This window comes from Nerophis lumbriciformis, linkage group LG04 (genome assembly GCF_033978685.3).
Source record: "Nerophis lumbriciformis linkage group LG04, RoL_Nlum_v2.1, whole genome shotgun sequence".
Taxonomy (NCBI): domain Eukaryota; kingdom Metazoa; phylum Chordata; class Actinopteri; order Syngnathiformes; family Syngnathidae; genus Nerophis; species Nerophis lumbriciformis.
The window spans coordinates 27,834,388-27,847,170 of NC_084551.2; the positions used below are offsets into that span (position 1 = coordinate 27,834,388).

Sequence of the window (12,783 nt, forward strand, 5' to 3'; positions counted from 1 at the left end):
GCCAACAAACAGACCAAACACTAAGAAGTTAAAAGGAGTCTGTGATTAGAAAACAGCTAGCCTTTATTCCACTCTGTAGTATTTCTTTTAAGCACTCAAACCAACATGGGCAGTAGAAAAAATACCATAGTTGGCCCCCTGCCCTCCCCCAAAAATGACTGAACCGTCTGAACATTGCAATTGGTCGATTTCCGAGTTGCTTTGTAAGAGGGGTGCAGAAGGGCTAAATTACAGAGTAGTACCCTAAGGACATCATTACACACACAGACATATGCTACTACCACTGCTCGCTAGCCACTTATCTAGGCCAAAGCGGGAAGGTGGGTGTTTGTGTTCTACAATTTGTGTGTGTGTGTGTCCTTCTCTGTAACCCAGTCCAACAACAGATTAGAGAGCTCTATGGGTGGGGGGCGACAAGCCAGCAAGTGGCCAAAACCGCTATTTTGCCAAATTTGAAGTAGCTGTAAAAAAAACTTAAAAGCAGACAAAAATATATGTATGTAGTGGGTCACTGTTAGGACAATTAGTAGGGGTGTACTGATTGATCAATACATTGATATATATTCCTACATTTAAGGTACCGGTATGTCGATCTGTGCTCGGCAAGTTTGCCTTCCAAGAGATAGGTATCGATCCAAAATCGTTTTAAAAGGGAATTGATCTATTTTATCGATACTAAAAAAGGAAAACAGTGGATTCAATCAATCAATGAATCAAAGTTTATTTATATAGCGCCTAATCACAAATGCTTCAAAGGGCTGCACAAACCATAACAACATCCTTGGCTCTGATCCCAAATCCGGGCAAGAAAAAACTAAACCCAATGGGAAGAATGAGAAACCTTGGAATGGACCGCAGATGTGGGGACAAGCGAGATTGTATCATTCTAAAAAATAATATCGTCCCTGAATCATATCGGTAGCTACAAATATTGAATCGAATCATTGTTAAAACGAATCGTTATACCTCTAACAATTAGGTGGCGCACTCCAGCAGGACTGGCATTAGTACAGCTACAGTATATTGAACTACTGCAGCCTTGGGGCAGAGTGTAGGCAGAGTTTAATTGGAGCAAAGTTTCAAATACCAAAACAGATTGAATATAAATAGCGTTGCACTCGAATGACTTCTGGACTGTCCATGGAATCTAGTTAAGACATTGTCAATTTTTAACTTTTAATCACAACGCAGACTAAAGAATAATCCTCATAATTCAAGTGTTTTTGTTTATCTTTTACTAAGCTGGAATTCAATTGAAATAATGCAGATTCATTGCAACAGAATGTCCTACAACAGGATGAGCAAGAACAGAACCACTGATGCTGCCAGGTGCCTTGCTGTGACTACTTCCCAAAACAGGTGCTTGAAGATGACTTGGATGCTGTTTACTCGGCAAAACTGACTAAAAGCATGGAGGGTCGCTACTGCCTTTTATTATAAAAGGTTTACTGCTATGTCACGTGACTCTTAGCCACATAGTGTGACAAATTACCAAAATTTACAAAGGTAGAAAACCTGATTCAACCATGCAGTCACCCAGGTACATTTATCCAAATCAGCAGAAAAGTCAGTGGTCACTATGATCGTTAGACACTGCCCCAGTACACACACCCACAGAAACACCCTACTGTCAAATAGGCAGTCATTAGCAATAAGGCCACAAATGCGCCCCTGAGCTTAATATGACAGGGTCACATATCTAACCCCTAAATTATGGGCGCACCATAACAACATATCACCATTACTCAATGGGACACTGAGGGCCCTTTAGTATGCATTGTTATGTCCCCGAGCCTTTGTACAGCTGTCACTCCGAGTCTGCCCAGTAACACGTGGACACTTAACATGGCAAGAGATCTGCCGTGCTCTATTAATCAAAGAATATTCCTGACTGTAGGGCATCCATAGTTACAGTACTTGCAGAACAATAAGCTTTTATCTCAGATGTCGTAAGATGTTTGTCTGCTGACACGTGGCCACTTAAAGCCAACCAAGAGAGGTGGTGAGGATTGACAGCCATTGTTAGGAAAAGACTGGCAGGACTTGTCCAAATGCACAATGTTAAGAAGACAAATCAGATTAATCTGAATGGACGTGCTCAGCAAAAAATGTTTTTAGATGTCAGGAAATTCTTTACTTTTGAAAAATTCAGGCTAAATAAAAAACTATTTTATTTGAATGAACATACACATGAACATTGTTTGGCAAAATACTAACTTGCAATGGAAATAAGGTCATCGTCATGCAAATATGTGGTGCAAGCCCAATGCTCACCTCAGTTGGGACTGCAGTTTGCCAGCCTTGATAATGAAGTCCTCCCAAACAGGGTAGCTGCTCTGTGAACGAGAAAAAGAGAGACAAACATGAAGGACATAATCAAAGCAGATTTCACCATTCACACAGTTACATGAGTCAAGATTATGTGCAGGTGATGACTCTCTTCACCTTCACGACTATAATAAGCTTATTGCTCATTATAATATTGAGTTCCTCAAAATTATGTTGTTTTTTCCTCCACATATAACAATTATAAAGATATTTACCATCATGTCCTGTCGGCTGCAAAATGGGTCAGTGGCTTCTTTAAGAAAAGTCCCCACACAGTCAAAGTATTATTACTATGCCATAATGAGCCTGGGTCCTAATGGGACTCCAAATTTATCCAATTCAGGTCTCGGGCTCAAAATAGAGTGATCTAAAACTACAACGGAAAACAATTGGTGGTGAGTAGCGGCTGTAGGCTAGTGAGTGGAGTGGAAGTGGGCAGTGTAGAGCAGCACTAGAAGAAGTGAGGGAGGGCTTGACCAAATGTTTGCCAGTTGTGTGCTACAACTGTCAAGAGCCTGAGGAATCTCATGTTATGCTGTCAAACATTACACCCAACAAAGACTTCAGCTCTTTTCTTCTAGTGATCTCTGCTTTTCTCCATTACATCGCTTTTATCCTTTCTCTGATTCAAGTAGAGCGTCATTGATAAATACACCATTACATAGTCACTGCTCTCTCTTAAACTTCCCTCATGGGTTTAATAAAACATATTTATATTTAGTAACACTGCATTTGGGGTCATGGGTAGTATATTGTTAATAATTCATAATATTATATTTCATACAAAGCAGTGAATCAATTGTGCTGCCAGTCAATTGGCCAACGGGGCAGTTATGCCTAGCAACGCGATATCGTGAATTTGAGCAATAGTACCACACATGTTAAGTTATTTAATTACAATATATTATGTAATTAAAGTCGGGAAATTACACAGAAACACAAGTCATATCTGTTTGAATAATAATTGTGTGGGAATGAAAGTAATACATAGAAGTGAGCAGAGGTATTGTACATTGTACATCCAATTGGGGACATTTTGTGCCTTAAATATATATATATATATATATATATATATATATACATACACACACACATACATACATACATACACACACATACTGTATATATATATATATATATATATATATATATATATATATACACATACATACATACATATATATATATATATATATATATCTTAATTAGTAATTATTAAGTACTTATTAATGCCTTATTCTGCATGGCCTTATTATACAACCAGTAAGCCATTAACTAAGAGTCTTCCCTCAATAACCTCAGAAGTATTGCTTATTAGTAACCCTAGCCCTAACCCTTAAGTATTTGTTACTTTAATAAGCAACTAATTAATGGTGAATATGTTTCCCATACTAAAGTGTTACCATATATATATATATATATATATATATACATATACATATATATATATATATATATATATATATATATATATATATATATATATATATATATATATATATATATATACATACAATTATATATATAGCTGAGCCGGAAGGCAAAGCTCTCAATTTACCGGTCGATCTACGTTCCCATCCTCACCTATGGTCATGAGCTTTGGGTTATGACCGAAAGGACAAGATCACGGGTACAAGCGGCTGAAATGAGTTTCCTCCGCCAGGTGGCGGGGCTCTCCCTTAGAGATAGGGTGAGAAGCTCTGCCATCCGGGAGGAGCTCAAAGTAAAGCCGCTGCTCCTCCACATCGAGAGGAGCCAGATGAGGTGGTTCGGGCATCTGGTCAGGATGCCACCCGAACGCCTCCCTAGGGAGGTGTTTAGGGCACGTCCGACCGGTAGGAGGCCGCGGGGAAGACCCAGGACACGTTGGGAAGACTATGTCTCCCGGCTGGCCTGGGAACGCCTCGGGGTCCCACAGGAAGAGCTGGACGAAGTGGCTGGGGAGAGGGAAGTCTGGGCTTCCCTGCTTAGGCTGCTGCCCCCGCGACCCGACCTCGGATAAGCGGAAGAAGATGGATGGATGGATGGACCCCATTCATCCAAATGAATCACTATGTCTGTATGTCTGTTTCAGTCACTATGTTATTTAGTCACTACAGTAATTACAACTTGTGTTTACATCCACAGGAACTACATGGGTTAGCCTACTCTATACAGTATTTACAACCTTACCAGTGTTCACAGCCACAGATGGTTCATCTAGTTATTTACATTATTTTCGTTCACACATTACTTTTGCATTTTTGCTTTGATGGCTCTGACATGAGCTTTCCTGGCAAATTTCTGAGCAGCTTGCATTTTCCATTTTGTTTCTAATTTAGTGGATTCTGCCTTGGATTTTATAGCCAATGTCTGTCTCTTCGACTCCCTCTCCACTTCTAACTACTCCAAATGCAAAACTCATGCAAAAATCAGAAAGAGTACAAAGAATGTTTATTCTATTAGCTAGCTTCCTTTATCTGAATAGCCATTTGTGTTTAATAGCATGAAATAAATATATTGCAGTCATGTTGTTTAGGTTTCAAAATAATTAAACTATTCAATGTCAAAATAAAAACGGTAGAAATGATGAACAAAATGTCAGTTACTGTCTTGTTCTAAAACAGCAATGAAAATGAAATTTAGCATTTAGACAGGCTATACTGTAGCAAAAGTCATCACATGTCTGCCACAATCATGTGTGTTCTGAAATGTGTATTCCACATCTTCCATGTCGAGAGCAGTTTAGATTTGGGCTTACATGGTAAACAACTAAATGAATGTTATGGGCATTGTTTTATCCAGGCGCATACATTTGTCCAAATGTGGCCAAGTAGACCCATTGTGGGTTTACTGGACGTCGTCTACATCGCTAAAAGAAAAATATAAGGAAGAGAATCCCTCTGCCATCCTCCACTAGTTTTTTTAATATATAAATCGCCCACTTGAACATTCCCTCTCCTCTTCTACAACTCTCTCGTCATCATTTGGGATGTGCGCGTCTGTTGTGACTTCCCTTCCTGGTTCCATGACACGCCCTATTTTGCCTCTGATTGGCCTGTCTAATCATGGATTTTCTTATACATAAACCAACCAATCATCATTGATTTTTCCCGTATATTTTGTCCCCTGGCCGTGGAGTTGCACTCGTTCATATCTCTCTTTCTCTTCTCCCTCTCTATTCTTTTGTAGCATACATGGGTCTAAAAATAGCTAAGCTACGGAAATCGCTACTTGTTTAAAAAGTAGCAAAGCTACTGCTAAGTTACTGGGAAACGTCATTAAGTAGCTTCGATTTTTAAGTTAATAATTTTTTATGGAAAACCGTAGTTCTTACCATTGCAGTCGCAAACCGGAATGGATTATCAAAAACCATACTCATTACGGGAAAACCGTAGTTGTTGGCAGGTATGGCAAAGAAACGGATCAAGATTTTAACACACACTCTAGGTCGAAAAATAACGAAGAAAAACTGAAAATATTTGTTTAGATTTTTACAGAGATAAAAAAGACGGATTTCCGACTATAGACGGAAACATCACATGCCTGCATGTGTTGTGTCACAGACAGGATGCATATTGTACATATTGTGAAGCTTTGTGATATCGGTTATATAATTAATATCTGTTTGAATGGAATTGTTGAATGATAAATACATCCTTTGTTTTCAACATGAAGCCTATTTAATTTTGTATATAATTGGAGTTACTCAGACTAGACCTAATCAATTAGGCAAACGAGAAATTAAGTTGAACTCGATAACTTTGCTGAAATCGATAAATTGCCATTTCCGTGTGTGCGTTTTTTGTCTGTCCCTTTCAAACAGGGTGGATGAGGGTTCATTATGTATTTCGTTCTCAGCCCCCTAGCGCATTTAATCAATAGCAGAATTAAATGAACACAGTGAACACTCTTGTCAGCCATCCACAATCTTTGTCTCAGTGGGCTCAATGTGCACAATTGAATATCTTGGTTGCTCAGACAGTAATGTGGTCATATAAGTTTAGATTGGGGTATGTTGTTTCTTAATGGAAAAGATGGTAATTTTTCTTGTTTTCATGTTAGCATCTAAGCTAGTAAACTGATGCTCGTCAGTCTTTGAGTTTGTCAAAGTGTAGTTATCAATCACTGTTTTTCGATCATTTTAATTTCAAAACGGCAATACTAACTATTGGGAGTTTTACCGCGGTTATCACTATTAGCGTTTGTCGTTGCATCCATACTACACAAGTACTTTTGAAAGCTGGAGGGTCTAGTTGTTAGCATTTCCCCTCAAAGTTAGGGGATTAAAGGTTCGAATACACGTTGGGGCACCTCTGTGAGTGGATTTTGCATGTTCTCCCCATCATTGCGTGGTTTTTTTCCTCACAAAAACATTACCCAAAACATGAATGTTAATTGGAGACTCTAAATCTGGAGTGTCCAAACTTTTTTCAACAAGGCCAGCATACTAAAAAGTAATTTTGATATTTAAAAACAAACATTATACTGTGTATATTTAAAGACAAAACTTTAAGTCAGGTTTGTGTTGTAAGTCATAAAGCGTATTAGTTATTAGTATAAATATAGGGCAGGGCGATATGGCTGAAAACTGAAAACTGTGAAATATGGTGTAAACAACAACCATAGACTTTGACAGAAAACTTTAGTTCCAGGAAGTAGAGGTTCCAAGAACTTAAAGTTCCTGAACTTTTGGTGGAATAGGGCCTATTATGCTGTAAGCCAGGCCTATTCACCTAGTGGCCTGCGGGACACATCCGGCCCGACAAAGCTTTTCATTTGGCCCACCGAACATCACTCAAATAGGCTTGATGAATCCATTAAAACTTTAGTTGATAATTAATGCAGTATTCCCACCAACCCGCAAGGGGCAACAGCGAGGCATATGTGTCACAGTGGAGCAGCAGTGGGGTGAGTAGAAGAAGACTGCTCATTCAGCACTGGAAAAGGAATCAAAATAAATTGCAAACATCTGACTTTTAACAACGACTGGACAACAAAGTATGAATGTTCCGCCCCGAGCAAGTGCTCGAGTCATTGTTTTATGGCGAACCTTTTAAGTGACGGACACATTGATCCAGACAAGCAGCCACAATGTTATAAATCCCAGCTTGTAAGCGCCATCACAAAACTTGGTCAACCATTTCTCGGTAGATATAATTTGTGCATCAAGATATTTGGTTTGTTTTGTATTGAAATTGCTGACTTTGTGATGTATTTTGTGTTCGTGGTTGTGTTGTTTTTTAGTCAGAGAGTAACAATCAAATCTCGTTTAATACACGTAGTGCTAAATTTGACCAGTAGAGGGCGGCAACGCTAATAGTGACGCTATTAGTCACATACAATGTTTGGTGTGCGAATGTTGTGTAATTTCTATATGTGTAAACATTTCTAGTTTATTGTGTGAATACATTAACACTAAACCTTCTGTTTTATTTGTGTAAACTACACAATAGACGGTATACTTTTGTTATGTTTATTTTATATTTTCAGTCTTCCATCCATCCATTTTCTACCGCTTGTCCCTTTCAGGGTCACGGGGGGTGCTGGAGCCTATCTCAGGTGCATTCAGGTGGAAGGCAGGGTACACCCTGGACAAGTCGCCACCTCATCACAGGGCCAACACAGATAGACAGACAACATTCACACTCACATTCACACACTAGGGCCAATTTAGTGTTGCCAATCAACCTATCCCCAGGTGCATGTCTTTGGAGGTGGGAGGAAGCTGGAGTACCCGGAGGGAACCCACGCAGTCACGGGGAGAACATGCAAACTCCACACAGAAAGATACCGAGCCCAGGATCAAACCCAGGACCTTCGTATTGTGAGGCACATGCACTAACCCCTGTCTTACAGACCTAAATGAATGAAAAAGTGTCAAGAAACAAAACTAAGGAAGGAAAATAATTCAAAAGAAGGAACATCAATCCTCAACAGAAATTGAAGCGCCTTTTTCTTCATACTGTTAACTAGCTGCACACGCTGGAAACAAGTAGCGAGGGCAGAATAATTAATTTATTGACAGTGCAGTGTGAAAGCTGATGTGTTTACTTTGCAATTAAGTAAACTTAGTTTCAAAGAGATATAACTTGTGCAGGCACTTTCTGACGAAACATCCACATTTCGACGTCCTGCCACTGAGCCCTTGGGCTCTTGAAACTGCGGCCCTCTTCATTATGTAGTTGAATAGCCCTGCTGAAGGCCAAAGAAACTTGAGCTGCGAGCCACAAATGGCCCCCAGGCCACACTTTGGACATCCCTGATCTAAATTATACGTTGGTTTGGGTGAATGCTTGTTTGTCTACGTGTTTTCTGATTGACAACCAAAGTCAGCTGGGGTGGGCTCCAGCTCCCCCATGCACATCATGAGGACATGCAGGTGAAAATGGACACACTGCAGGTAGTTTAGACCAGTGTTTTTCAACCTTTTCTGAGCCAAGGCACATTTTTTTCATTGAAAAAATCTTGAGGCACACCACCAGCAAAAAAACATAAAAAAATTAAACTCAGCAGCCGATATTGACAATAAAAAGTCATTCTTGCAATTGTTGGATATGAATTCAAACCATAACCAAGCATGCATCACTATCGCCTCAAGGTAGGTGTACTCTAATGCCCTGACTTATTTTGAAGATTTTGGTGTTTTCCTGTGTGTAGTGTTTTAGTTATTGTCTTGCGCTCCTATTTTTAGTGGCTTTTCCTGTTTTGTTGGTATTTTCCTGTAGCTGTTTCATGTCTTCCTTGAACGCTATTCCCCGCACCTACTTTGTTTTCTCGCTCAAGACTATTTAAGTTGTCGCTATCCTTCTTTGCGGGGACATTGTTGATTGTCATGTCATGTACGGATGTACTTTGTGGACACCGTCTGCTCCACACGCTGTAAGTCTTTGCTGTCGTTCAGCATTCTGTTTTTGTTTACTTTGCAGCCAGTTCAGTTTTAGTTTCATTTTGCATAACCATCCCTAAGCTTCAATGGCTTTTCTTAGCGGCACTCGCCTTTTGTTTATTTTTGGTTTAAGCGTTAGATACCTTTTTACCTGCACGCTGTCGTCTACATATTGTGATCACGACAAACATCCATCCATCCATCCATCTTCTTCCGCTTATCCGAGGTCGGGTCGCGGGGGCAGCAGCCTAAGCAGGGAAGCCCAGACTTCCCTCTTTGTCCAGCTCCTCCCGGGGGATCCCGAGGCGTTCCCAGGCCAGCCGGGAGACATAGTCTTCCCAACGTGTCCTGGGTCTTCCCCGTGGCCTCCTACCGGTCGGACGTGCCCGAAACACCTCCCGAGGGAGGCGTTCGAGTGGCATCCTGACCAGATGCCCGAACCACCTCATCTGGCTCCTCTCGATGTGGAGGAGCAGCGGCTTTACTTTGAGCTCCCCCCGGATGACAGAGCTTCTCACCCTATCTCTAAGGGAGAGCCCCGCCACCCGGCGGAGGAAACTCATTTCGGCCGCTTGTACCCGTGATCTTGTCCTTTCGGTCATGACCCAAAGCTCATGACCATAGGTGAGGATGGGAACGTAGATCGACTGGTAAATCGAGAGCTTTGCCTTCTGGCTCAGCTCCTTCTTCACCACAACGGATCGATACAGCGTCCGCATTACTGAAGACGCCGCACCGATCCGCCTGTCGATCTCACGATCCACTCTTCCCTCACTCGTGAACAAGACTCCGAGGTACTTGAACTCCTCCACTTGGGGCAAGATCTCCTCCCCAACCCGGAGATGGCACGACAAACATCTACAAAGCAATTAGCTACCTGCTGCCACCTACTGATATGGAAGAGTTACGCTGCCGAGCTCTAGACCAGTGGTTCTTAACCTTGTTGGAAGTACCGAACCCCACAAGTTTCATATGCACATTCACCGAACCCTTCTTTAGTGAAACATTTAAAAAAAAAGAAAATTCTAATTCAAGACAAAATTATATGTTTTTGGTAACACTTTAGTATGGGGAGCATATTCTAAGTAACAAAGACATAATTTCGAGTTATTTGGACACTAAGGTAACATATTCTAAGTAATAAAGACTTAGTTTAGAGTTATGTGGTTAGGGTTAGGGTCAGGGTTAGAGGGTTAGGGTTATAATAAGGCCATGCTGAATAAGGCATTAATAAGTACTTAATATTGACTAGTTAAGAACCAATATGTTACTAATTTGCATGTTAATAAGCAACTAATTAATGGGGAATATGTTCCCCATACTAAAGTGTTACCATGTTTTTTACTGGTGCATAAAATGAACCTTGCATGAACATCACCTTGTTCAAACAACAAAACCAACACTGTGCATAAACTCACAGCAAATTACACACCTGCAAACCAGTCAGCTGTTGCCGTATCCGTAATACGCCGATAGGGAGAAGTTTGTATTTACACGATGAGTCGTGTGTGTTTTGACCTCCGCCGAACCCCTGAGGCCGACTCACCGAACCCCTAGGGTTCGATCGAACCCAGGTTAAGAACCATTGCTCTAGACAGTGCAGACACTCAACAACGGCACATTTGCAAATTATAATTACTGGTTTGCAAAAAATATTTTTAAGCCAATTAGGTGAAATTACACAATCTCCTCCGGCACACCAGACTGTATTTCACGGCACGCTAGTGTGCCGCGGCACAGTGGTTGAAAAACACTGGTTTAGACACAATGAGGACCATAAAGTGGAGCATGGTACACCAAAAGGTGCTGGTGCAATTTTCTTTAACAAACTGACGTCTGGCCATTTGACCTCCACACGTCAACCCCTTAACCCCGCAAACATTGTTCCAGCACGATTGTGACATTCTTTCCATTCCTTCTTCAAGCATAGCAGCTGAGACACCAACTAAAAGCCTGCTGGAAGAAGACGTCTTAGTTTCGATACTGCCTTAATTAACTTGTACACCTGCCTTCCTACACACGAGCGTAAACAAGTCAACTTCTTCCAGAAATGTAGACTTTCAAAACGATCAAAAGATGTTGCAAGTCAGTAATATGCAACAAGGTCAGAGGTCAAACAGAGCGGAGTTTGAGTTTATTTCGAACATGCATGCATTCAACATGATACACCACAATTTCCAGTTTCTCTATTCAAGATGTTTGAAAAGGAGTAGGAAGAAGCAGAGTTTATTTAATCCTACCCCCTTTTCCTTTACAAAGCAGTTGCTAAAACTTTTGTTCACTTCTTGTTCTCAGTTTATTCACAATATACTCCATAAGTAATAACAATAAAAAATAAATAAATAATAATTGGTTAAAGTAAGTTATATTTCATATAGTGAGATGAGTAAGATTATCTTGAAAATAAATGGATCAATGAAATGTTTATCTTTATGTTTATTTAGCTGAGATTGGGAAGCAACATTTTTTTTTTTAGCGTACATCCCCAAGTAAGCTTAAGAAAGTATACTGGAAGAATAGCAACAGAAGTAATATTCATAAAACATTTTATTTATTTAATTAGATCTCACCTTCATGTCTCCGATAAGAGTTTGGAAGAGTCCTCCAAGCGCGCTGCAGTCCTTCTCGATAACAGCCTCCATTTTCAGCACCACCTCCTCAGAGTGCTCGATCCCGACTTCAGAGCTCCAGCCAAAGGGAAAAAACAACAATAAAGCGGAAAAGAACTTGACACACAACACGAGTGTCTACTGTGACCACATAACTAATGTTTTCTTGAAAAAAAATGGTGGGAAAAGGCGTTGGGAATCGACTCCGGTGAACACCTCACTTCAAACCGAAAGGTGTTGAAACAATAGTGAAACGTAAAGCCCAGTGTCGCCTCCACGCTACTATCTTCATCGCCATGTCAGAAAGTTTGAAGACAATACAAGTAAGAACGGGTGACGCTGTCCGGTGTCCTGACAGTACCGAGAGAAAATCTCACCGGCTATGTCTTCTCTTCCGAACACCCACCGACTGGCAAAGCGCACCAAACTTTACAAGTTACCTCAACAAAGAAAGTGTTTCCGGTTAACTTTAACGCGACAAAATAAAAGCCTCCAAAAACGGATAATGTGCCATCCAGTCTAGTCTTTCAAAGGTATATTTTTACTTTTTATCAAATTGTACATTCATGATAATATATGTTGACACATATCACACACACAATTATTCGCACTGGATAAAAAGCATCAAACTTAAAGTTTAGTGTTTTATTGTGAAGGAAGGTAGAAAAAACAGAAACTAAAGGAGATTGTTGAAACAAAAACTTTGAAAAGCACGTAATTAATAATTTCCATTTATTAACAGTGGCAACGAATATCATATGGATAATATATATAGGGTACTTTATATGGATATATCCGGCAACAGAGCTACAACTACTGTATGGAAGTATATAACAGATAAAGGGCGACATCTAACGGTTAAAGTCAAAATTACAACAAACTGTATTTTTTAAGCCATTTATAAACGAGTTCAACGTGTTTCCATTGCAAACAAGTATTCAAGGATCAAGGCGATATATTTCTTACAAATAATGCATT

The 12,783-nt window shown here is 40.2% G+C and overlaps 1 protein-coding gene across 7 annotated transcripts in view; it reads right to left on the minus strand.

Annotated features, from left to right (window-relative positions):
* Positions 1–12,223, minus strand: part of LOC133598525 (protein MTSS 1-like) — a 90,435-nt gene extending 78,212 nt beyond the window's left edge. For all 7 annotated transcript variants that reach the window (XM_061951267.1, XM_061951243.1, XM_061951258.1 and 4 more), the window contains exons 1-2: positions 11,767–12,223; positions 2,275–2,336 (exon numbers count right to left, since the gene is read on the minus strand). In XM_061951267.1, coding sequence (XP_061807251.1) covers positions 2,275–2,336; positions 11,767–11,838 — 134 coding nt within the window. In that variant the 5' untranslated portion in view covers positions 11,839–12,223. The remainder of the gene's footprint in view (positions 1–2,274; positions 2,337–11,766) is intronic.
* Between the last annotated feature and the right edge of the window lie 560 nt (positions 12,224–12,783).